Here is a 26,021-nt window from a genome sequence, read left to right on the forward strand (position 1 = left end):
GCTCACATTTCAAATCCAAACCTTTATTTGTGGTAAAATCAGATGCACAGTTTTTTGTTCTCGTGCAGTGCTCCTCTTCGTGCACAACTGCAGCTAAACTAATACAGAAAGCAAATACTAACTACCAGGCTGAGTGTGTGTGTTTGTGTGTATGTGTTTGTGTGTGTGTGTGTGTGGGAGGGGTCTGACCAATCAGGAGCAGGGGACACACCGCGCCACGTTCCATTTCTCTCCAACATGTCGTTATTTGGTCATTGAACTGTTTAATGTGGGTGAAGCTGCTGATTGGACCACAGATCTCCTCCTCGTGTGTCCTCGCTCCTGATTGGTCAGCATGTCACACACCAGCATCAACACACCAACCTGAAAATATGCAAATCACAACAACGTAGCGACTGAAGCACAGGTAAGTCTGTGTGTTATGAAGACTTTAAGATCACCACTTGCCAGACGTTCACAACAAGGGTTTGAGCGGGAAGAAGGAGAGAGGCGAACGTAAGAGAGGATCTGATTGGACAGTTTTTCTTTTGTACAAAATGCTCGTCGATCAGAACGTTTAGTTTAATCCAAACCTTGGCATTACGGTGGAATCGTCTCAGATTTAGTCTGCCAATTCAAGATGGCGCTTTGTGGTTATTATGGTTCTTATTGGTGACGTTACCTGTCGAGCAGACAGGTGAATGATACTGAGTCCAATGTGACCTTAAAGGTAACACGAGCAGGAAGCTTCTGTCAACATGTCACAGAAACAGCTGGTTCCTCTCCACATGAAGAAGCAGGACGATCGAACTAACGTGTGTTTACAGAGCGAGGAGCGGCCGTCGGCTCGTTATGGATCAAAAACTTTTATTTTAAACAGATCAAACATCCTCGTATCCGTCTGTCGGCTGTTTCAGCGACACGTTGGAGAAGCTCGCGCTGCATCTTTGACATTAAAAAGCTCACACTACCCCAGAAAAATAGAAATTTTCACTCATACCAACGACATTCAACATTCAGTGTATCAGTCTCCTTTTGGTCACTTTGTAAAATATCAGCGTCTGTAAGTTAGAAAAATAAATATCTCCAGAAAGGCTCCAAAACACAAACTACACCTGTGAGTGTCGAAGAACCACACCTGGTCCAGAGAACCCCGACCACACCTGGAAGAACCTTTCTGCACACACGCACGCACGCACACACACTCAGAACTACACACGCCTTCAAAGTAACTGAAGAGTTTCCTGTAAAGCTGGCTGGGATTTGTAGTCTTTCTGATGGAGCGTAGCACCGTAAAGAGTTGGGTCACGCTGCTCGTTTAGGGCTGGGTACCCCCGGACTTTAAGGCATCGAAGGGTTAAAGAGTCACAAACTAAAGTGCTGAATGACTTCATTTAAATACAGTGAGCGAGGCTGCCGCTAAAGCTAACTGCTGCTAAAGCTAACGTGAGCTAACATCATTTATTCACATTAAAAACACACTCGCTGCGGATTCAATGAACGACAACAAAAATAAAACAAGCAGCCACGGCCGTGCTAGCTGCTTTGTTAGCTAACTGCTAACACCAGCATGCTAAAATGCTCAAGTACGACCGAGTACAGACGATGCTAATGTGTGTAGCATTAGATTGGCTCCACAGGTGGTTTTAACTACTTTATAATGTATATATTATAAGTGATGTCTAACGTCATCGGGCTCAGGGACGCCGATGAACATTAGCCTCTCAGCTAACTCGACTCTGTCCCTTTAAATGTACAAAATAACATTAAATAAAATATTCAGACATAACCCCAAGTTTTACATTTTTAAACGATAAAAAGAAACAACGGGACAAACTTCAGTCTGGAAACTCAATGACCGACAGTCTCAGCCGTGATCCCAGCAGCGCTAATGAGCTAACAGCGCTAACAGCGCAAACAGGCTGACAGAACCCACGTGGATTCATCTGATTAAAGGAAAAGTTAAAAAGGAAATAATTATAACACTGAACATAAACAAATGTCAGGTTTGAGCATCAGGAAGCTGATTGATCTTTGATCCTTCGACAGTCGTTAATCATCGTACTTCCTGTGATGCCGCCCATCGCGCTAATCGGTTTCTGCTCTGTGTGATGCTAATGTCCCTGCTAACGCATCTGAAGAGATCATTGAAGTATAAAACATACCCAGCCCTAACACACACGTCAGTCCTTCAAGGCACCGCTCAGGTCATCACCTGTGTTTCACTTCCTGTGGAGACAGGGGGGTGGGGGCGGGGCGTTTGGGGCACAGTGAGACTTCAGTGTTCCTCCAACACTGATCAGTAACAGAGTAAATCAGTACCTAAATACATTGCATATATGTGTGTGTACTTTAAACAGCACTAACAGACATCTCTACACAGGATGAAGAGCGACGTGAACGGACTCCCTGACCTCGCTGTGTCTGCCCCCTAGTGGCCGATAGAAGGCACAGCGACGTCTCCACACTGACCCAGGATCAGTCATGTGACTCTGACTTTAACTGGATGAACTCATTTAAAGAATTCACTTTCATTTTGGCTGCAGAAACATGTTAGCATACTTAGCTTAGCATAGCGCAGCTAGCACAGGAGACTAGCTGCATGCTAACGCCCCTCAGCCAGGCATTAAAACTGTTCTTCCGTCAATATCTAAAAGGTGGACTCTGAATCTGTGCCTGATAAACACTGACTGACAGCGTGAGCCTCCACCTGTACGATGACGAGCTTCAGTTTGGCCTCCATCTACCTGCGCAGGTCTGTTTCCTCCATCGCTGAGGAAACATCAGGATGTGAGGAAACGTGTTAAACTGACCCGTGATGATAAAAAAGTGCAACGTAAAGATTCAGTCGACGTGTTCGGAGGGTTTTAAAAATCCCACATGACGGCTAGCAGATTAGCGTTAGCAGATTTATGTGTTTCCTTCAATTACTAAAATCTAGGGCGGGAAAAACTACAGCAGCCAATAGAGCTCAATGTAAGAAAACACAAAGTCACAACCAATAACTGCTCGCTAGCTTGTCGCTCCCGCGCATGGAGGAGAGAAAATATATAAATGTTTCATCAGACGTGAAATTTGAAACGTCCCAGAGAGCAGCAGGAGTTCAACACTTTCTTAAACTCTAATGATCTGATTATCATGTGACAGAAATCCTGGAGAACTTTGATCCTGAACTTTAAGGAAACCAAAGTCGTTTTGGGGTTAAATTCTGGCGTTTCTGTTACAACCAGCGCAGACCTTTAATAAACTTTATCTAGATTTAATTGGACCTTTAACGTAAGAGCATCTTATTAACTGATTGTCATGTGCACCGTTATCTTCAGCTACTGATTCTGTCTCCCTTCAGACGTGTGAGAGATCACAGGTGTTAAAGCTGTCACTCAGACACACCTCTGCTCTACGCTATCACTCATATTTTAACCTGAAAGTTGATGCTATGCTACGTGCTACAGTAACGGTTCATCTGAAAGCTAAACAGGTTGCTTTGAAGTGGCCATGGGGAGCAGTCTGCCTTAAACGACTGTCCTTAAACGCAGCATGGTGCTCTGGAACAGACCGTCAGAGTCGCTGCACAGAAACAGTCTTTATTAACTCTGGTTCGTCTGTATCTGACAGACTGTATAAAAAGATGGCCGACGTGACAGCTCCCTAAAAGTAAAGCCAAACCCTCTCTATCGCCCCCTGCTGGCTGGCTAGGTCATAAAGCCCGCCTCCTCCATGTTAACAGATGAGACATGAGTCAAACTATAAAATCAAAATACACGCCAAATAAATTTTTCTCAAACACGGTTTCTGTCATTATAGTTAGTTCTTATCATGCTGATTTATGTCCAAGTGAGAACTTTACTTTTAATTAGTTATTTGATGCTATAAAAAGGGGGCGTGGCCTCATGATTGACAGCTCTGTGGACAAATGAGGCTCCGGCAGCGTTCTGTTCCCGAGTTGCCGAGTAGAGGAGGAACGGCGAGAGGAGACGCAACTAACACTAACACTACAGTCATTGAACTTTCCATAAGCTTGAATATCTGCTTCAGACCAATAGGAGAAGCTGTTCTGCTGTTAAACACGCCGGCGTGCGGGATCCTTGCTGTTTTATCGGTGAGTTAAGTGTGTGTTTTGGGGAGAGGACGTGCCTATCACGGGGCTGTTTTGGCATCAATTTTGTACAATGGGAGCAGATGGAGATGCGTCATCCTTCTATATATATACGGTGGTCTGACCTGCAGTCTGTCTGAGTCCTGCAGCTGTTTCACATCATGAAAAAGTGACAGCTGTCTGTGAGGGAAGTCTTTCCTCAGATGATCTAAACACTAAAAAAACCAAAGAAGAAGAAAAGAGAGCTCTAACAGAAGCTGCGCCTGCGGGGGCAGTTTTATCTCCTTGACCAAAAGCAACAACACTTCCTGTTTGCCTGTGCGGCTTCATGCGGCCAGCGGGCGATGGAGGGAATCACACTCAGTTTAAATAAAGTCGCTCAAACCGCCCGCTGGGCTGAACACCGGACACTTCCTGCTCCAACGTTTTCACGAGTTATTCTCAGTTTGAACTATTTACATTTAATCTACATGTTATGTCTCTTCAGGTCGTCATGGAAACAAACTCCTTAAGAACAGTTTAAGTTTCCATCAGGGAGCCACAGAGCTTTTTCAGTTAGCTCTGATGCTAAAGGTTTCCTACTCCTGGAGTGTCCAAACGTTCAAACATGGACGTCTGTCAGACAGGCTCACCAGCAGGGACAGGTGGGATTCAGGTAACCAGCACTCTACCTGTCCTGTATCTCTCTGTGCTGCGCCCAGCTCGCTGCGGCTCCTGAACAGACTCGGGTCTGGGTTTATTTTGAGGGGTCTTTTTCTCACTGTGTGTGACATCTGAGAGGAGATCTGAGGCTGATGAGAGAAACTCAAGAGAGAGAGAGCGAGACAGGTGCAGCCAGCAGGTAGAGATAAAGGACTTCCTGTTCCGTGTGCTGCATTGTTTACAGTTCCACTACAAATTTCAGTTTGTTAGCTGTTAGCATGCTAATGTCTGTTTATAAAAAGATAGATCATCATGGATCAGGATGGTGTTAGGAGGATGGAGCTCCTCCTTTCCTGCGTCCATCAAAGCCTGCTGATAGGTGATTGGTCGATACTGCTCGGACTACAAACTAAGATCTGCTCCGGCGCCGACAGACTCCACATGTTGATGCAGAGTCTGGGAATAGAGATGAGGGCACGACTGCCCTGAGGCTCTGGGATCCAAGAGCCCACAGAGGAGCCGAGATGGACCTGTCGAAGAGTCTGTGACAGCAGGGACGTAGAGCTGCAGGCTTTAACACACGAGAGTCTGATACAGGACAGTTTATAATGTGCTGTTACATCCTGTTATGATCCCGTCTGACCCGCTGTGACCTGAGCTCCAGGATCTTCACCCTGACCTCTGACCCCTGAAGACCTGACGGATAAACTGGAATGACGTATTTAGAGAAGACTCTTCATGTAACTCTCCAGGATAGAGTGAGCCAGAACATTTTGAACTCTTTCCCCTGAAAGAAGAACGAGGGATGTTTGAGGTGGAAGAGAGGTCGTTTCTCTGGAGCAGGGCGGCGCTGAGCGTCGGCCCGAACGTTGGTCGTTAGCACGACACACATATCAGACTGATTCGCTGTCTGATGTTAGTATAATGTATGCAACTGTGTCCTGCAGATTTTCGAAGTAAAGTTACCTGACTGTCGATCAGTTCTCACTCTGACCTCTATATTGGGAGAGTATCTGCTCTGAAACAAAGTCTCTCTGAAGGGGCGTTGTAAGAACTACAGTTCCCAGCTTTTGCAGAGAGAACACAAGAAGAAGAAGCAGCAGATCTTTAAGCTGTTGTTGGACTAAAAACACAAACCCTCTGAGTGTGTGTGTGTGTGTGTGTGTGTGTGTGTGTGTGTGTGGGGGCGAACACTCAGCGACAGGATGCTCTGAGAAACGACCCTCCAGCTCGATCGGAGCTGCACGCGTGACGGTAGAGGACATTCATCAGAACGACTCGTCTCCCTGAAAGCATGACCCCACTGCTGCCCCCTCTGCTCCTCTTTAACCCCATCAGAGGGTCTGCACGGGGAGTCAGAGGTGAAATGCTTTGAGGAGCATCAGAGCGCGTCTGACGAGGTCCTGCAGACGGACGAGGAATCACTTTGAGTGTCCTCGTCACAGTTTTAGATTTAGTTGCCAAGGTTTGATTTAGTTCAAGCCGAGTTTGTTTCCTTCCAATAGAAATAAAGAAAACATGACGTTAAACACGTTTGAGTCACAGTTGGCCGATACTTGTCGGAGTTATGGCATCAAAACAAAAAGAGACAGAGTTCAGATTCTTAAAGGCACAGTACAGAAACTAAAGATCCTCCATGTGTGTGTGTTTGTCCTCAGACATCACGTTCTGTGTGTCTGTCAGTGAAGGAGCCTCAGCGCCTCCTTTATCATCAGGTTTCTCTGATTGACATCTTGCTCGTCTCTGCGCCGTGTTTAGAAAAGTGTCGGCCGGTGATTTACAACATGGCCATGCGTTACGTACATGTGATGGTGACAGGACGCCTGGCGGGCTGCGGGTGATGCAGAAACACAATGAAGCTAAAAAAGAAAGTTCCTTCACAGCTGCTGTAAAGCTCACCTCTATCTAATCTAAAACTTCATGTTACTCTTCTTCAAACACTCCCCAAACACAGAGTCATCCTGCTCGTTCAACAAAATGTGGCTGTGATGAAGAAGAACCAGATCAAAGCAAAGAGGCCCTCAGAGTGTCCTCGACTCACAGGAGGGAGAATGACAGAAACCAAAAGGTGTGACTGCACGGGGATGTAAGGAGGGTTATATAAATGAGTATAAATAGTTTAATAACATGCACGCGGGCTCTTCATGGAGGAGAGGAGACAGACGACAGAGTGGAGGATGGAGGAGGACGAGTGAGGAGGAGAGAGAGAGGGAGAAACCAAGGAGGAGAGGAGGAACCTAGTTGCCCCACCAGTCCACTTGAGAGTGTGTGTAGTTTCCTCCGTAGCCGTCGCTGGTGTAGAAGTTACTGAAGCCGCCTGACAGGAAGGAAGCAGAGCAGACATTTAGAGTTAACAAAATAAAAGACTTCCTTATGTACCAAAAGAAGTCAGCCGAGAAGGAGTCTCATTTCACAGACATGACAAAGAAGTTTAAAGCGTCTCCTTCCTCTGGTTTGGAGTCTTAGTTATTAGCTTACGAGCCGACTAAGACTAAGAGGTGCTTATACGTGTTCTTCTCACAGAGCTTTAAATATACGGAACAGGTGTGGAGGATTTCAAATGGACAATAACATTAAAACCAATTAACAACAGTGGGCCTAATATTGATCCCTGTGGGACGCCTTCATTAAGTTCTGTCTGTTAAGGTCATGTGAGACACTGATCATTAATATTTCATATCATCTGACCTGATCAGAACAAACTCATAAAGGTCCTCATTACATCCTATCAGCAGACCCTCACCTCCTCCGAAGCCGCGGTTTCCTCCGTGTCCTGCCTGGTTTCGACCTCCACGTCCTCCGAACCCTCCGGCGTTTCCTCCTGCGGCCGTCTGACGGTAATCACGAGCTCCGAACCCTCCTGAGAACCTGGAGGTGAATCACAAACACGGTGAGGTGGTAAGACGCACCTTTAAATGTTCATACTAAGAGCAGACCCTGTATGTACATACCTCTTGGAGCGCCCCCTGTTGTTGCTCTTGTGCTGGTGCTCGTAAGCCAGACTCTCCAGCCACGAGGGGACTTCCTGTTTGGCCTCGACCAGGATGTCCAGCAGGTCCTTGGTGATGTTCCCGTTTTTATCGTTGAAGAATGACGTGGCGAGGCCTGCAGGTAGAGAACAGGTTATATCATGTGATGCTCAATGAGGGTTTAACTCTGCTGAGCGACGTCAGCTGTATCGTACCGAGGTTTCCAACACGGCCCGTACGTCCGATACGGTGGACGTACTCCTCTATGTCGCTGGGCAGGTCAAAGTTAATGACGTGCTTCACGTTGGAAATGTCCAGACCTCGAGCTGCCACCTGATGAAGGACAGAGACAGTGTTCACCTGGGCTCTGACTGTATACCTGTACATTAAACATGTGCAACACTTTGTGTCCCCCTGACCGCTGTGGCCACCAGGATGGGGCATTTCCCGGATCTGAACTGGCTCAGCGCCTCCTCGCGGTCCCTCTGGGAGCGGTCTCCGTGGATGCTGGTGCAGGCGTAGCCCTCTCGGTACAGGAAGTCTTCCAGAGCGTCGGCGCCTTTCTTGGTCTCCACAAACACCAGCGTCAGCGAGTCCTTACCTGATGGACCCAGAGACACACTTGATGTTAAACCTTACAGGTGAGGGACGATTACATCTGACCTGAGCTGCTGAGACAAACCAGCTGCAGTGATGACGTCATGAGTGAGAGAGAGGGTTCAATCAAAACCATGAGAGGATCACATGCACACCTTAGTCTCTGTAGCAGAGGATTCACAGTGTGATGACAGTCAGATGACACTCATGTGTTCACTCATAAAAAAGCTGAGGGTGAGGTGAGACGGGAGGAGGTTACTCTGGAGACGGCACACGTCCTTTGATTGTCAGTGAACTACAGAGACACACCTGAGCCATGAGGCAGAGTACACCTGCAGATACAGGCCTCTTTGTTCTCTGATGAAACAACATGTCATACAGAAAACAAAGCTTTGGGTCATCCTGCAGTTTGTCCAGCAGAGGGCGCTCCGTCTGCAGCACAAGGAGCATCACAGCTGATTACAATGACAGATACTCTGACATTAAGTTTTTATTTTAGACAGGAGCTTCCTCGGGACTTTTTAAAGAGTCAGATCAGTTTAAAAAGAGGAGGTCTGTTTTCATTCCAGCTCTAAAACTGCACTATGAGAAGGAGAAGAAGAAGAAGAAAAAGAAGAAGTAGAAGAAGAAGAAGTAGTGGTAGTAGTAGTAGTAGAAGAAGAAGAAGTAGTGGTAGTAGTAGTAGTAGAAGAAGAAGAAGTAGTGGTAGTAGTAGTAGTAGTAGAAGAAGAAGAAGTAGTGGTAGTAGTAGTAGTAGTAGTAGAAGAAGAAGTAGTGGTAGTAGTAGTAGTAGTAGTAGAAGAAGAAGTAGTGGTAGTAGTAGTAGTAGTAGTAGAAGAAGAAGTAGTGGTAGTAGTAGTAGTAGTAGTAGAAGAAGAAGTAGTGGTAGTAGTAGTAGTAGTAGTAGAAGAAGAAGAAGAAGAAGAAGAAGAAGAAGAAGAAGAAGAAGAAGAAGTAGTGGTAGTAGTAGAAGAAGAAGTAGTGGTAGTAGTAGTAGAAGAAGAAGAAAAAGTGGTGGTAGTAGAAGAAGAAGAAAAAGTGGTGGTAGTAGAAGAAGAAGAAGAAGAAGAGGTGGTAGTAGAAGAAGAAGAAGAAGAAGAGGTGGTAGTAGAAGAAGAAGAAGAAGAAGAAGAAGAAGAAGAGGTGGTAGTAGAAGAAGAAGAAAAAGTGGTGGTAGTAGAAGAAGAAGAAGAAGAAGAGGTGGTAGTAGAAGAAGAAGAAGAAGAAGAAGAAGAGGTGGTAGTAGAAGAAGAAGAAGAAGAAGAAGAGGTGGTAGTAGAAGAAGAAGAAGAAGAAGAAGAACAAGAAGAAGAAGAAGAAGTGTTCTGTCAAAGTTCTTCACAGTTTAAAACAGACCAGAAAAAGTCAAAAAGCAGCAAATCCTCAAATTTAAGAAGCAGGAAGCAGAAACGGAGACGATTAATTGATTATCAGATTGGGCGGCTTTTGATCGACTCATCTTTTATAAACTCTGTTCCTGTTTTTCTCTCAGCCCGGCTGTCAGCTGACGAGTCTGCAGAAACCTTATCAACATGCAGCTTAAACACCCACATGACACTACGACAGGTGTTTGTCTGAGCAGAGAGCAGCAGGCAGAGAGACGATAAAAACATAAACATCAGACTCAGCAGCTCTGATGGACAGAGTCTGATGTGCGACTGAACACAGTGTAACATGAGCAGACTCTCTGTATCAGAGCTGTGAGAAACACATGAAGTATATGACACACAGCAGGCAGGTGAGACGTCAGCCGAGCAGACCTGGACATGAAATGATTCAAAATAACTGAAAGAGTCTCCATCACAGGGCAGGCAGGATGATGGGAATATATAAACATAAATAATATATAAATTAAATATAAATAATATATAATAAATAATAATAATAATAATAATAAAGAGTGTGACCGGAGAGGCTCTTACCAGGCTTCTCTATGCTGTCTCCAGAACTGTCCTGAACCTCGCTGGGGATGACTTTGGATGAAACCAAACCACCGACATGTGAACTCACAAACCACATCTGTGTCTGTGTCTGTGTGTCTGTGTGTGTGCGCGTGTGTCTGTGTGTCTGCGTGTCTGTGTGTAGCAGCCCCTCACCTGTAGCACTGAGCAGGTCGAGCAGAAAGGACCTCTTGTCGCTCTCCTCCACCCACACCACCTTCTGGGTGATGTTCTCGGAGGTGGAGCCCACTCTGCCAACCGCCAGGAAGATGTACTCCTCCAGGAAGTCCCTGGCCAGGATCTGAGAGGAGAGCGTCACACGTTCATCATTCAAGCACTGTGTGTGTGTGTGTTCAGACATGCTAAATGAAGCTAAGCTAAATGTGGACGTCTTTTCAACCACTTCAGACTGAGAGCTGGACTCCCTCAGGCAGGTATTAAACCCCTTTAAGTGGGAAGAGACTTGAACTGACGGATGAGTGTGTTTGTTCAATGTATGTCGCAGCTCTGCGTCAGGGCGGTCGCCATATTGGAGAGGTCAAAATCAATGATGACTGTTCAAACTGCATCATGAAGGTGTTGAAGCGTGTTTACAGAGATTATTGACTTTACATGAAGCTAAAAGTTTAACCTCGTCATGGTATTTAGAGAGTACTTGCTAACGTTAGCTCAACAACATGTTAACAGAGCAGGGTGAGCTAACGGCTAACACTGTGAGCTACACAAACTGGTCTCACTCTGACCGGTGTTCAGACAAGAACAAGACTCGCTCCTTAAAGGGATAACATGAGCATCACATGATTAATTAAAGCACCTGAAAACACAGGTGAGGTTTCTCTGTGTGTACCTGTGTGTAAATGTACCTGGATCTCTGTGTGCACCTGTGTGTAACTCACCTGGATCTCTGTGTGTACCTGTGTGTAAGCTCACTTGGATCTCTGTGTGTACCTATGTTTAAACTCACCTGGATCTCTGTGTGTACCTGTGTTTAAACTCACCTGGATCTCTGTGTGTACCTGTGTGTACACGTACCTGGATCTCTGTGTACACCTATGTGTAACTCACCTGGATCTCTGTGTGTACCTGTGTGTAACTCACTTTGATCTCTGTTTGTACCTGTGTGTAAGCTCACTTGGATCTCTGTGTGTACCTGTGTGTAAACTCACTTGGATCTCTATGTATACCTGTGTGTAAACTCACACAGAATATTGACTTAACATGAAGCTAAAAGTTTAACCACATCATGCTATTTAGAGAGTACTTGCTAACGTTAGCTCAACAACATGTTAACAGAGCAGGGCGAGCTAACGGCTAACACTGTGAGTTACACAAACTGGTCTCCCTCCGATCAGTGTTCAGACAAGAACAAGACTCGCTCCTTAAAGGGATGACAACATGAGCATCACATGATTAATTAAAGCACCTGAAAACACAGGTGAGGTTTCTCTGTGTGTACCTGTGTGTAAATGTACCTGGATCTCTGTGTGTATCTGTGTGTAAATGTACCTGGATCTCTGTGTGTACCCGTGTGTAAACATACCTAGATCTCTGTGTGTACCTGTGTTTTAACGTACCTGGATCCCTGTGTGCACCTGTGTGTAAATGTACCTGGATCTCTGTGTGCACCCGTGTGTAAACGTACCTGGATCTCTGTGTATACCTGTGTGTAAACTCACTTGGATCTCTGTGTGTACCTGTGTGTAAACGTACCTGGATCCCTGTGTGTACCTGTGTGTAAACGTACCTGGATCCCTGTGTGTACCTGTGTGTAAATGTACTCGGATCTCTGTGTGTACCTGTGTGTAAATGTACCTGGATCTCTGTGTGTACCTGTGTGTAAATGTACCTGGATCTCTGTGTGTACCTGTGTGTAAATGTACCTGGATCTCTGTGTGTACCTGTGTGTAAATGTACCTGGATCTCTGTGTGTATCTGTGTGTAAATGTACCTGGATCTCTGTGTGTACCCGTGTGTAAACATACCTAGATCTCTGTGTGTACCTGTGTTTTAACGTACCTGGATCCCTGTGTGCACCTGTGTGTAAATGTACCTGGATCTCTGTGTGCACCTGTGTGTAAATGTACCTGGATCTCTGTGTGTATCTGTGTGTAAATGTACCTGGATCTCTGTGTGTACCCGTGTGTAAACATACCTAGATCTCTGTGTGTACCTGTGTTTTAACGTACCTGGATCCCTGTGTGCACCTGTGTGTAAATGTACCTGGATCTCTGTGTGCACCCGTGTGTAAACGTACCTGGATCTCTGTGTATACCTGTGTGTAAACTCACTTGGATCTCTGTGTGTACCTGTGTGTAAACGTACCTGGATCCCTGTGTGTACCTGTGTGTAAACGTACCTGGATCCCTGTGTGTACCTGTGTGTAAATGTACTCGGATCTCTGTGTGTACCTGTGTGTAAACGTACCTGGATCCCTGTGTGTACCTGTGTGTAAATGTACTCGGATCTCTGTGTGTACCTGTGTGTAAATGTACCTGGATCTCTGTGTGTACCTGTGTGTAAACTCACCTGGATCTCTGTGTGTACCTGTGTGTAAATGTACCTGGATCTCTGTGTGTACCTGTGTGTAAACTCACCTGGATCTCTTTGGGGAAGGTAGCACTGAACATCATGGTCTGTCTGATGCCTTTGTGCGGCATGGTGTCCTGTTCCACGATGCGTCTGATCTGTGGTTCGAACCCCATGTCCAACATGCGATCTGCCTCGTCCAGGACCAGGTAGCTGCAGGGACGAGGACAGAGGTATGAGTTTTACCGGTCAGGTAAATATAAGTGTCCTCCCGGTGTCATGTCTTACTTGCAGTAGTCCAGTCCGATCTTGCCCCTCTCCATCATGTCCACCAGGCGTCCCGGCGTGGCGACCAGCAGGTGGCAGCCTCGCTCCAGGTCTCTGATCTGCTGCCCGATGTCGGCTCCTCCGTACACAACGCAGGGACGCACTCTGGAACGGTACGAGAACTGCACACAGAGAACGACAGGTACAGGTGAGGATCTGTGGACACGTGTGTGTCTGACGGTTTCATGTTCAGCAGTGACGTTACCTTCCTGGACTCGTCGTAGATCTGCAGGGCCAGCTCTCTGGTGGGAGCAAGCACCAGTGAGATGGGGTACTGCTTACGACGCCCAAACTTCCCGTTTTCCTGAAACACAACATTAAAGTCAGACAACAGTTTTATCACGTATACAGGTCACCTCGAATCAGGACGAGGCCAGTGACCTCTGCCTTGAAATCTAAAGGGTAGACACTTCATACGCCCAAACTTCCCACTTTCAGGTAACACAGTGACCCACCTGTCCGGAGGCTTTGGCTGCGTTCAGAGCTTCTCCTGGTCCGTCGCTGTAGATCTGACTGAGGATGGGCAGCAGGAACGCTGCCGTCTTTCCAGAACCTACAGACACAAGGACATCAGTCATTCTCCTCTGTCTCTGTGTGTTCAGTGTGATAATATAATATAATGTAGTATATCATATTATAACATGGTACCTGTCTGAGCGCAGGCCATCAGGTCTCTCTTGGACTTGACGATAGGAATGGCGTATTTCTGCACAGGAGTGGGTCTGGTGTAACGGCTCAGAGCAATGTTCCCCATGACGATCTCCCCCATGTCCACGTCCTGGAACTACACACACACACAAACCTTTATACAGAGCAGCACAGTCTTCATGCAGCTGATAGATGGTACATGCGACTGTGGGCTCACACTCTCGATGTGGTGAGGACAGTTCTGTCCCGTGGCCTCCACAGGAATGTCGTCGTACTTCTCAAAGTTGATGCCTGTGTTACTGCCAGAGAACAGCTCGCTGCAGAGGACAGAGAGAGGACAGAGAGCAGGTGATGATCAGAGGACCTGTGCAGCTCTGTGGTCTGAGCTGAAGGTCAAAGGTCAGGGACAGCAGCAGGATCAGAGACTCACTGTTCGAGGCGTTCGTTTCGAGGCGTCGGTTTGGACCAGTCTCCATCATCTCTGGCCTCCTCCACCCAGCGGCTGTTTCCTCCTCCTCCACCTCCCCCGAACCCACCGTGATCGAACCTAAACACACAGAGATGTCAGACTCTGCTGTACATCACACACACACACACACACACACATTCACACACTCATGCTCTCCTCACCTCCCTCTGTTGGCGTTTCCTCTGTCGTTGAAGAAGGCAGACTTCCCTCGGTTGTTCCCGAAGCTGCTGTAAGCGTCCTTGGCCGTGTTCCAGCCGCCTGCGTCTGTGTCAGAGTTTAGAAACACAGGACGTGAGGTGGAGGTCTACAGACGGGTCATTCATGTAATAACATGTTTGGTTTAAAATTATTTAATCTTAATTTTAACAAACTGATGCTTCAGATTTAAATGGTTAATAAAACACATATTCTGAAACATGCTCACCATATAGAAAATAAAGTAATTTATAAAACTAAAAAACAGAATCTGACCTTTATTCTCGTATCCGGTGAAGCCCATTGGCTGTGCTGGGTTGATGGGGTTGAAGGCTCCGCCCCTGTTGCCGCGGTACCCTCCTCCGATGCCTCCTCGTCCTCGTTCCATGCGGGGCGGACCGCGGTTAAACGCGTTGCCGCCCGCCATGCGGTTGTCATGGTAGCCGTTGACGAAGTTGTTTCGCCCGCCGTCCCAGCCGTCTGCAAACAGAGAGATGACTTATCACTGATGTTTAACAGAAGATGATGCGTCGCAACAAAAGCTCCTCTGTGTTCAGATAAAGATGGAGGACAGGAAGCTCTTCAGGTTCTTTATTTCATGTCGGTCACATCAAACACGAGCTCTCTCATGGTAATCATTTTACAGGTGGAGCATCACTTCCTGTCCTCCATCTGAGCTTCCTGTGTCACTCTGAAGAAGCTACATGTGCTAACATCAGCTGGCGGTACACTCACAGTTGGGTGTGGGCGCGATGGTGTAGCCGCCCTGTCGACCAGCAGCGAAGGCGTTTCCTGTCGGAGAGGAAGACACGTGTCAGTGGTGTTCTCGTTACCAACAGGTGCAGGTAATAAAGGTACCTTGTGGAGCTTTTACCACTGGATTACAGCATTACGCAGCAATCTTTAATAAGAGGGAGCCCCTGTTTGAACTGGTCATGCACACTGACACACAGAAGCATGCAGGCGACCCGCTGCCACCAGCTGAGAGCAGCGCCGTCATGTGCAGAGAAACGCAGAGTAAAGGCGCCTCCTGGCTCGCTAACACGTGAAGCTGCTGAGGAACATGATGCACTGTGCTCACTGACTCTGACTCTTAGCTAGCTGAGCTCTCATGTTTGAGAAAACTCCACAGGACAGCTTTAGACTGATGCAGCTACACACCATTTTTGGAAGCGTCTCTGTTCCGTAAATGTGGAGGAATGTATCGCCCTGCAGACAGAGAGAGACAGTGTCCAACATCACGTCATGACTTACAAACCTTACTTATTGATTAAGCAGCTGCAGAAACCCAACACTCATCTGATGCTAACAAACATCTCACTGTAGATCCCTGAACTTCCTGTGTCAGTGATGCTTCTAATCTGCTCTAAACACTGATTTTATTTTGAAGGGTTGCTGTACTTCCTGGTTTGTTCTGTGTTTATGATGAGTACTCAGGTTTGTGAGTGTCCACATTCACTAGCCAAACAAAGTGAAATGTTCCAGCCCTGCTAGCATGAACACGGAGTCTGCTTACGGTTTGCTCCTCCACCTTGTCCGTCGGCTGCGCTCAAGTCCAGGACAGCGAGCTGCACACACGCACACACAGAGAGAAAGAGTCAGACAAACACAGCTAAAGTCCAGCCCTGCTCATGAAGCCGCTGCTCAGGCTGAAATATCTGTACAACATACAAACAGAGGAGGAGTTATTGTGTTCATTCAGTGTATCTAATCGTTTGAATCAGTGTGTTTTGGAGAGGAGACCTCTGTGGATCATCCTGTTAGTAAACTCAGGGATGATGAAGAAGGAAGGAACAGCTGAGAACATAATGAGCAGCTCAGAGATTTGAACCATGAAAAGCTTTATTCAGTGCGAGTATGACTAACGTTACTCTCTGTCACCACTGCAGTGTTGTTGTTGTTGTTTGCTATCGTCACGTGACGCCAAATCACTTCTTCTTCTCTGCTGAAAAAGGCAACGTGCTCGTAGCTGTTGATTCTATTTTGTGGCTAAAATACAGCGTTATGGAGATTTGTGCATCAATCAGATTAATCAATTACTAATATTGTTTGCCAATAATTTAACAGGTAACCACTTATTAATCCATCTCTGCAGACATCCTGCACGCAGCTGCTCTGAGATCAAACAAAGCAGTGATTAGACAGAGTGTGTTGATCTGCTGCTGCTCAGGAAACAACCTTGGATTTCACGCTTGTGTTTCCGGGGTTTGAAGCTCTTCTTCACTGCAGTAACAGTGATCGAGGCTATTAATAGGACTGAAACACTTCCAGGTGCAGCCTCTTCTCATGCATCCGGACTTTAAACAGGATGTTTCATTTGTTTAAATGAGCTCAGGGTTGTGCATCCATTTTGATCATTACACTTATGTGGATTAACATCACTGGAGTACACACAGTACTCTTCTGTTGCCATGTACAGTCACACACAGGGGGACTACGCTGCTGGTGACGCAGGAGAAATAAGCAGAGAAATGAAGCTGCAACACTGCGTTTAATTTATCTTAAATATCATCAGCCAGCCTGTTTAACACCGCACTGTTTGCGTGTCGGTCCCGCTCGCTCCATCACCGCACACCTCCATTTTATTATTGTAGCAGGCTGCAGGACAAACGCAGTGAACATAACAGTTACTGGGTGCGTTTCATTTGTTAGCACGGAGCAGCCGACGGAACCACTCAGGCTGCGTTATAAAGAAGAGTTTATCTGCACGGTTTAAGTTCAATGTCTCTTTTAACCATCTTAAATTATTGTAAACTCTATTTAATACACTATACATAGTTATAAATGTCTTATTTTAAAGCTAAAAGAGCTAAAAACGTCTGCTCTGCGGCCGCTGCTGGTCACGTGACTACAATCACACCGCATTCATGTGGTGTCTGAATAATCGGGAAAATGAGTTTCCGACTGCTGAGTTCACGTGAAAGCTGCCAAAGTCAGCTCGGACGGCCGCAGAAAATTGTGTTGCCCGAGTTGCCGAGTTGAATGATTTGACGTCATACTACACAGAAACATGGCGGACCAAAGTAAATGTCAAATTATCAACTGCACATCCAGCTCATGTGTATCATTATCGTCATCGGTATTATAATATTATGTTGTAACCATTAGTTGATGCCCACAACAAGTAAGCTATATAAGTTCTGACAAATAAAACACATGCTGTTTTTAGAGTCCATTTTGTTTCCACATAACGACTTCTAACTCTTGAACACACCGAAGTCAGAGAATCAACTTTCAAAGTTGAGAACTCCGAGCATCCGAGGAGCACTTGAATGCAGCACTGACTGAAGCGCACCCAACGCTAGCTAGCACGATAGCATCTCGTTACGCTAGGCTAGCCGGCAAGCTAACATGTATCCCCAACGTTATAACACCTTTCATCACCTGGCGCTGCAGTAACACGCATTAAAGTGGCTCGGGGCTTACCTGCTGCTCTAGACCGTGAACATTCTCGACGGCCACATGACTCATAACGAGAGAATATGGAGGAAAAATGATGTCGTTGAAAAAAGGAGCTCTTTGTTTGCCGGGTGTTGATGTAATGAGAGTTCTCCGCTGCCTCTGTGTCGTTTCCGTGGTGACGACAGGTGACAGTTACTTTATTAACTTAACGGTTACTCGGAACTTTGTAAAATGCGTAAGTTGAATTTTGCGTGATGGTAAATTCCTCTGTTTTAGCTACAAGGTTCGTACTTCGTGCAAACTCGGCTGATGTCGGTTCGCTCTTCAGCTGCAGCTGAGCTCAAGCTGTCACGAGCCAGAGGACAACAGAACAAAAACATCCGGTAACACCAAAATAAAAGTCAACAAACACGACTCAAATATCATCTAATCTCAGTGACGTATCATTGATCTATGGCACCATTAAATGAAAATAACACTTCCTTTATGTGTAAAATCACAATAAGTATTTTGACTACGCGGAACAGCCCCAAGTTTGTTTATAATATTTTGTTACTGATCTTGTGTATTTATGTATTTGTGCCTGATATAATATAATCATTTAGTTTGTATAAAAAAATAATAAAAAAATAGTCAAAATAAATTATAAATTAAATAAGATAAAGTAAAAAGGGAAGAACATTTAAGCAGATGAATGTCGTTAAAAAGGGGTCACTTTGAATTGCTGTCCACTGAACGCTGTCCTTATTATAACATGCATCTTATAATAATAATAATCGTTATGGTTACATAGTTATGAATTATGGTGAGCTATGCTCAAGAAACAGGTCATTGATCATCAAGTCATCATCGAAATACAAAATATGCTTATTTCCCTACTTCCGGTATACCGCTAGCTTACACCCGCTAGCCTGACAAAAGCAAATGTTATTATTCTAGATACCGCGAGACTTTAACCATATAGTATCGCGATATGTTCACTACAGCAGTCTTCTTTCCATCTTCACCTGCCTCTAAAAAGTTTACAGATTTTCTTTAATCATTTTTTAAATCATAATCACAACACAGACAAAATAATTAAATAATAATAAAACATTTACCTCACAGATGTGCAGAATATAAGACCACAGGTGCATGAAAATTGAAATACTCCTACTCATTAAATAATAAATACAAGGAAGGTACCATGAATGTGAATTTGTAAAGTGCTATTCAAGGCTCAGGACCGGAAGTGTGAGTTTAAAAGGACTTCAAAACTCCTGAAAAAGCTACAAATGTTTATTCTGAAGTGATGTATTTGTTATTTATAGATTTGTTTAGAGAAACTAATAATATAACAGTAATAATATAAATATCAGATATAATATTACAACACTGGCGGGGGCGTTAGTACTTCATGTCAGGACTGTCACAGGTTCACTTATTTATACAGTCAGTGTGTTTGTGTCAGGACTCCCCCGTGTGGTGAAAATGAGTAATGACAGTTGTCACACTTATATTATATGATATTAATTATCCTCCTGTTTCTTGACTTTATTGAGAAGCCGTTTAAGCTCCTCCCACATAGCACAAAGTCAAAAAAGTAACAGCACGAGATGTGATCAGAGCAGGTAACAATAAGAACTTTGTCTACAGGCACGCATGAACTTATGCAGCAAATATGAAGTTTGCAAAACAGAAGTAGAAAGAATATTCATCAGAGACAGATCATTTGGTAAACAAAACACATTTTTGGATGTTTACACTAAAAAGACTTAGACCTGCTTTCCATCCATCCACGCATCATCGATATCCACCCATGCATCATTGATATTGCCTATCAGGCTCACAGGGTCTTCCACATCACTTAAAACAGACTGTGATGGAAATATGGCCGCCATTGAGGCGAGGAGAAACATTATTTTTAGTTAAAAGTCTGTTAAAAGTAACAAGACGCAGTATTACTTATAAAAGACGCTGTAATTTTAACTTTGATTGTTTGTCCTTTAGAAAGTAGAAAAGAAGATGTGAACCTCTGCACCTGTTTGTTGTGAATCCACAGACTCATTGTTTACTCTTTGTCAGATTTGATTTAAACCTGATTTGATTTAAACCTGTTTCTGCAGGTTTGATCACAGTTCACAGACCACTGCTGTATGGAGACAGTTTAGCTGTTATATAATAATAATATATAATATATGATATGAGTGTAGCATGAATGTGGGATCATGAAAGGATTATGAAAGTGACCCAACCTGTCTGTTCGTCTTCACTGAGTGTGAGGAGCCTGAGTAACTTTCCATTATCTCCATGTTACAGTCAGGAGTCTGTGTGAGGCACGTCTGCATGCCGCGGGGCCTTAAAGACCGTGTGTTCGTCTGCTGCACATGCCTCGACCTGCTGCAGGAGCTCACCTCGTGCATTCTGTAGTTTTCCTGCAAACATTTAGAATACAGGCTTTAATTTAAACAATTTTCATGCTAACATTTTTGAAGTACAACAAAAAAGTACAGCTGTTACCTCGCTCTTCAAAGGAACCAGACTCCACTGATAAAAACAGTCATTTTACCTCAGAGGACACAGTAGTTGCTGCCCTGAACAGTCAGTTTTTTCTTGTATTACTGTGTAACTTTAGGGTTTCAGATTTTCAGTTTGAACCCAACACAACACAATAACACAAACTAACTATGAATACATAGCTCCTGTGTTCTCGGAGCTTAAATCAGTGTTTTATTCAATTGAGTCTGGTGTGTTTGCAGAGAGCGATGTAACGTCTGTTTGTGGTTAAATCATCGTCCTTTGTAACAAAAAGGTCTATCTCTGTAGGGATCCTTTCTGTAATGTTGTCACACACTTAGAATAACAATCTGAGCCTGTCAGTGGAAACAACAAGAACTTTTAGTGGACGACCTTTGGTCCATCGAGGATTAGGTTACAGCCGTTACAGCCTGTTTCACTGCTGCAGGATGAACACATCTACTGGAGACATTCACACACTGTTTGTTCCTGTGAGTCATTTAGAGCATAAATATAGAGTTCCACTTTAATGGATGAAAGTGATCTGAATTCATTTGGCTTATTTGAACAGGATGAGTCAGTTAAGTCATTATGTCTGATTCTCTGAGAACCCTGAATGTCTGCACCAGTATCTGAGCCAGCACGTCAGCAGGAGATATTTCAGTCTGTTTTAGCTGATGTTGTTGTCGATGTATCGGTGTATTCATGTGTCCATTCTCCATCAGAGAGGCTGAACACAATCACCCTCATGTTCAGATCCTGCTGAGGCCTTCAGCTGCACCAGAACAACCAGTCAGAGCAGCGAGGGCTCACTGGTGTCATGTCCAGCTCTGGTTACTGAATGTGGAGACAGAGGAGCTTATTTCTGATGTCATCATGTCTTTAAAGACTTTTTTAAGCTAATAAAGAATAAACTCCAGTCAGATGATGAACCTCCTAAAAGATATCACATAAACTAGAGAACATGTTCATGGTTGTTTCATCATTGTCTTTATTGTGTATAAAAAGAGTTCTTACAGTCAGAGGACGGCTGAGGAGGAGAGGAAGTTATTCAGCTTCACTTCCTGAGGTTTAACTGCAGCATAAAAAAAACAACATGCAAACATCAGTTAAACAAATGAATCATCCACACATGAAGAACAGGCGTGTTCGTAAAAACTGTGTCAAACATACAAAATCAATGCTCATGTTTCCAACACGTCCTGAACGCAGCTTAAACAGTTAGAATATAAACTGTATCCGTTATATAAGTCAGCATTGTGCCACATGAAAAAAACATGAACAGATCATTTACACACTTCGTCAATTTAAATTTGATCCACATTGAATTGTACCTAAAAATATGCTCACACCACTCACTCTGCCCTCACCTAGCATACTGCGCTTTCAATGCTAACATGTTAGCATAGCATTCATTGTCCCTGTGTAACCAAAAGAAAACTGTGTCAGCATTTAGCTGCATTAAGGTACAAGCTTTAAGGCTTCAGGAGAGGCTGCTATTTATATTACAGCAAGTCATGTATTTTGGAAAACAACCACAAAACAACAACAAAACAATACATTCTCAAGTTGTAAAATATGGCAGCTCAGACTGCGCTTCAAGATATGCAATCAGCATCTGTATCACACATCAAGTTATCCCTAATGAGTCAGTAACGACAGAAAATACATGTTTAATGAGTGTTAAACAGAAGGCACAGTTTGGTCAATGAAGTTCTTGTTTCGTAATGACGCTGACTGCTAGTGTCACACAGAGATCAGGCCTCAGTCTCCTGCATGTCAGTCCGGTGTGACGTGACTCCACGAGAGGGGAACCCACAGAGTTGTAGTCTGAAGTGTTTGTTCAGTCTGTTCAAAATGACCTGGTGGGCGTACAGGTGAGGGGTGTTAACCGGCTTACAACTCGTGTTTACCAATGAGACCAAACCTGTGTGCTAAAGTGTTAGCTTGGACGAGCGGATGGCTCCACCATGAAACATCTACACTCTGCTGAAGGCCCCTGTGGACGGGTGAAGATCATTAATGGAACCTTTGACTCAGTGAAGAGATGAGCGACAGAAGTTCTAACTTTACATTAAGTGTCTCTTTCAGGGCTTACGCCGATTTAAACAAAGAGCATGTTGGGTTGTTCAACAGCATACACACCATTCAAAGGTTATGAATTCAACAGCTGCTGGTGCCTCTAGGACTATTACAACTTTGCAGAAGAAGAAGTCACAACAAGATGGTGTCGATGTGACGCTTTACAAAGTGCTTCATTTAAAGTATATTGAGTTTACCCTGTATAAACAAAATATAAAGACATTTGTTCGATTAAAAAAAGCCTCTTTTGACGCTTGTTCCTGAGATTATTTCAAATGTAACTCGAGTTCTAGTTTAAATTTTGCATCAGATTAAAGTTGCAGTGAACAGAGCCCTTCAGAGATGTGCTGACTGGAACCTGTTCATCATCCTCTTTCAGATTTAAAGGAGGGCTCACCTGCAGACCAGGTCACATGGCTCACTGTTGGAGCCTATACGGAGAAGTAGATGAAGAAAAAGACCCCGATAGAGCAAATCACCACCAGTCCAATGTTCAGGATGATTCTGGTTCGTGGAGGTTCATGAAGAAGCTGGTCCACCATCTTCTCGTGTTCCTCGACTGTCAGGACCTGAGCTGTGGTCGTCTTCTCTTTGAAGCCACAGAACCACTCTAAACCCCGGACGCACCTCCCTCGCTCCACTCCTCCTCCTCCAAAGCAGCCCTCCATCTCTCCATCCCCCACTCCTCCATTTTCTACCATTTCAGGGTCAGGAGTCGGTGAGTGACCGCTCCTGTCCTCAGGGCATTGAGACTTGTTTGGATGGTCTTGGCTCTTCTCTTTGCTACCATTGAGAACTGAATGATTCAAAGTATTCAAAGCGTTCACATCTTCTCCAGCTAGCTCTGTTTCCTGCTGTCTTCGCTTCCTTCTCTCCCTTAAGCCCCACAGAGTCGTGGTTGCGATTTGTTCCTTTCCCGGCGGAGGAGTGCAAAGACTCACAACAACCGTCACTAAACCTGACACCCAGAACAAGATGGCTGCCATGTACATGAAGTGAAAATCTTTGATAAAAGATGGACGCTCATCTGGCTGATCGCAGAGAGGCTCTCTGTACACTAACGCCAAAATCAGACGAATTACTCCGAGAACAAACCCTGCCACCCCGCCCCAGAAGGCCCCTGTTTCATTGCAGCGCTGCCACAGGACGCTGAGCAGGAAAAGAGCAGCTATGGGTGGAGTCAGGTAATCTATCACCTCTTGGATGTAGTAGAAAATCTGGCCTCCCTGCATCTCGATGATCACCGGCACCCAGGCAATGCTGACGACCACCATGAAAACCACAAACAACCTGCCGACGATCAGCAGCTCCTTGGATGACACCTGCTTCCGTAGCATCTTGTAAATATCCAAGGTGAAGATGGTGCTGGCTGAGTTGAAGATGGAGTCCAAGTCGCTCATCAGAGCTGCGATCATGACAGCCATCATCAGGCCACGGAGACCGACGGGCATCACTGACATGACGAGCCGAGGGTAAGCCACGTTGCTGCAGCCGGCCGCAGAACCGCACACTTCCATGCAGTGCTCCGGGCTGATACACGCCAACTCATCGGCAAAGAGGATCCTGGAGATCATCCCTGGAATCATGACGACAGATGAATTACTAAAAGCTTTAGGAGCTACTCTGTGCGTTAACATAGTGGGACCAGGCTCTAAATAAAGATTACTGTATATAAAGATATTTTCCCCCAATAACCCTAACCCCCTCTTCAGAAGACTCTTCACAGGTTTTCAGACCGTGGTGGAAGAGGAACCTTTTAATCCTTTGAAAAGTATCTCATGTGACTAAGAGTTGTGGAGACGCAGCTTCAATCACCTAAGAGTTAATGGTTTAGTGGTTGTACCTGGGATGACGATGATGAACATGGGCAGGATTTTCAGAAAGCCGGCCATGAGAGTGGAACCTTTGGCGTGAGCGATGTTCTTTGCTGCAAGAACCCTCTGGACAATCACTTGCTCTGAACACCAGTACCTGGAACACAGTGGGAACAATGAGAGTTAAACAGAACCTAGACAGTCCTTGCTCTGAAGGCAGGGATCAGGCATTCTGGGGAGGTAGGGACATTTCCAAACCACTAGTGACATGGCTCCAGGGATTACAGGGTTGGTTCGTCTTTCGGTTGGTTCAGTCCAGACTAAGATACCTTAACAAATGTTGGACTGATTGACATGAACCTTTGTCAAGACAATCAAGGTTCCTACCTTATTACTTTGGGTATTCCCTGAGGTTTAAGAAAGTAGTATTTTGGGTTACAGGGGACACAGCGGACTCTTGGTGAAAGAGCAACATTGCTGAGTTCCAAAAATATGATGTTTTAGGGACATGGTTTGTAAAAGTACCACATAGAGGCGGGAGTCTGGCCCAGTAAGAAACCAGGCCAGGGCAGGTCTGGATCTGTTGGGCCTCGAAGGATCTTCAGACTGTCTGGCTTTGGGTGGAGGTGATGATGGCAGGACTCAGAATAAGTCAGGTTTGGCGAAGACAGCAAGATGGCGGTGATGTTTGGAGAAGCCTGCATGTACTTGGTGTTTAACCCTTAAAAAAAAGGACATGGTTTAGAAACTGTGTGCAGATAAAACTGTGGATAAAGGTGGTAAAAGGTTTGACATCAATGCACCTTCAAGTCCTCCCACTTTGAAGAGGCTGATCCCAGTGAGGCAGAGCGCCCCGATGACCATGAGGAAAGCTTGGACAGTATCCGTGTAGATGACGGCAACCAGACCTCCAGTAACCGTCAGCAACGCCGTCATGGTGATGAGGAGGATGATTGACAGGTAGAGGTTCCACCCTAACGACTCCTGGATGAACAAGGCTCCAGCGTAGAGGTCCACAGACAACTTAGTGAAGATGTACATAACAAGAGATAACACAGCGAAATACACCTTCAGTCTTCTCCCGCCGTATCGTTTGGAGAGGTACTCCGGCATTGTGTAGACGCCAGAGTGAATGTAGACCGGGATGAAGATCCAGCCCAACAACTGCAGCAGTAACAGAGCGTTTAACTCCCACGCAGCCACGCCGAGCCCGATGGCAGCTCCGGATCCAGCCAGTCCGATGAAGTGCTCACTTCCTATGTTGCTGACAAAAAGAGACGCTCCTACAGCCGCCCAGTTCATGGAGCGGCCGGCCAGGAAGTAACCGCTGACCGTGCTGCGATTGGCTCTACACATGGCAAGGAAGCCAATCACGAGCACCAGGACGAAGTAGATCGCTACCACGGCGATGTCTGCGGCTTCCATGGTGGCGGCCATGTTTGAAGAATTTTACACAAACACGGATTCCACTGGTTTCGGTTTTAAGGTGATTTTTGGGCTATAAACAAACGTACAACATACAGTCATCTGTAGAATATTTAGGGGAAGTCCACTTTTAGATCTGATCAAATTCTTCTTCCTAGTTAAACCTCAGTTTGTGAATCAGTGCAGAGGTGTGGATGGCTGTCAGAACTCTGGATCCTGTCACAAACACAAAGAAACACAATTAATCTTATTAAGCAACACACACATGCTGAGTGCATGTAGCCCTGTTAGCTTCATGCTAAATGCGCGATACAAAGATTAATGTGTACCACAATGTTTGTCAGTATGTTAGAGATGATTTAATTCTCTTCTTTCACAGCTGAGTGTCCCTGTCCGACGTCAGAGTCAATACTG

The 26,021-nt window shown here is 45.2% G+C and overlaps 2 protein-coding genes across 4 annotated transcripts; both read right to left on the bottom strand.

Moving 5' to 3' along the window:
- Positions 1-2: 2 nt before the first annotated feature.
- Positions 3-18,109, bottom strand: LOC138603425 (ATP-dependent RNA helicase DDX3X-like). 3 transcript variants are annotated; one of them, XM_069675194.1, is made up of 19 exons: positions 17,815-18,109; positions 15,905-15,956; positions 15,124-15,180; positions 14,665-14,868; positions 14,355-14,457; positions 14,155-14,271; positions 13,942-14,041; positions 13,725-13,860; positions 13,532-13,629; positions 13,282-13,380; positions 13,038-13,198; positions 12,818-12,962; positions 10,380-10,524; positions 10,206-10,256; positions 8,106-8,287; positions 7,902-8,019; positions 7,669-7,822; positions 7,461-7,585; positions 3-7,034 (listed from the first exon to the last, which is right to left on the bottom strand). In XM_069675194.1, the coding sequence occupies exons 1-19, from the start codon at positions 17,857-17,859 to the stop codon at positions 6,955-6,957; spliced, it is 2,172 nt and encodes a 723-aa protein (XP_069531295.1). In that variant the 5' UTR covers positions 17,860-18,109; the 3' UTR covers positions 3-6,954. The 3 variants fall into 3 exon arrangements, with proteins under 3 accessions (XP_069531295.1, XP_069531297.1, XP_069531296.1); XM_069675196.1 differs by lacking the exon at positions 10,206-10,256 and adding an exon at positions 15,550-15,597; XM_069675195.1 differs by lacking the exon at positions 10,206-10,256.
- Positions 18,110-22,799: 4,690 nt separating this feature from the next.
- LOC138603428 (sodium/myo-inositol cotransporter-like) lies at positions 22,800-25,619 on the bottom strand. Its single transcript, XM_069675200.1, has 4 exons — positions 24,986-25,619; positions 24,708-24,903; positions 24,212-24,339; positions 22,800-23,944 (listed from the first exon to the last, which is right to left on the bottom strand). Exons 1-4 carry the CDS (start codon positions 25,617-25,619, stop codon positions 22,800-22,802), a joined length of 2,103 nt encoding a protein of 700 aa, XP_069531301.1.
- Between the last annotated feature and the right edge of the window lie 402 nt (positions 25,620-26,021).

This window comes from Semicossyphus pulcher, unplaced genomic scaffold (assembly GCF_022749685.1).
Source record: "Semicossyphus pulcher isolate SPU_LCO1_2020_fin unplaced genomic scaffold, fSemPul1.0.p SCAF_24, whole genome shotgun sequence".
NCBI classification, from domain to species: Eukaryota; Metazoa; Chordata; class Actinopteri; order Labriformes; family Labridae; genus Semicossyphus; species Semicossyphus pulcher.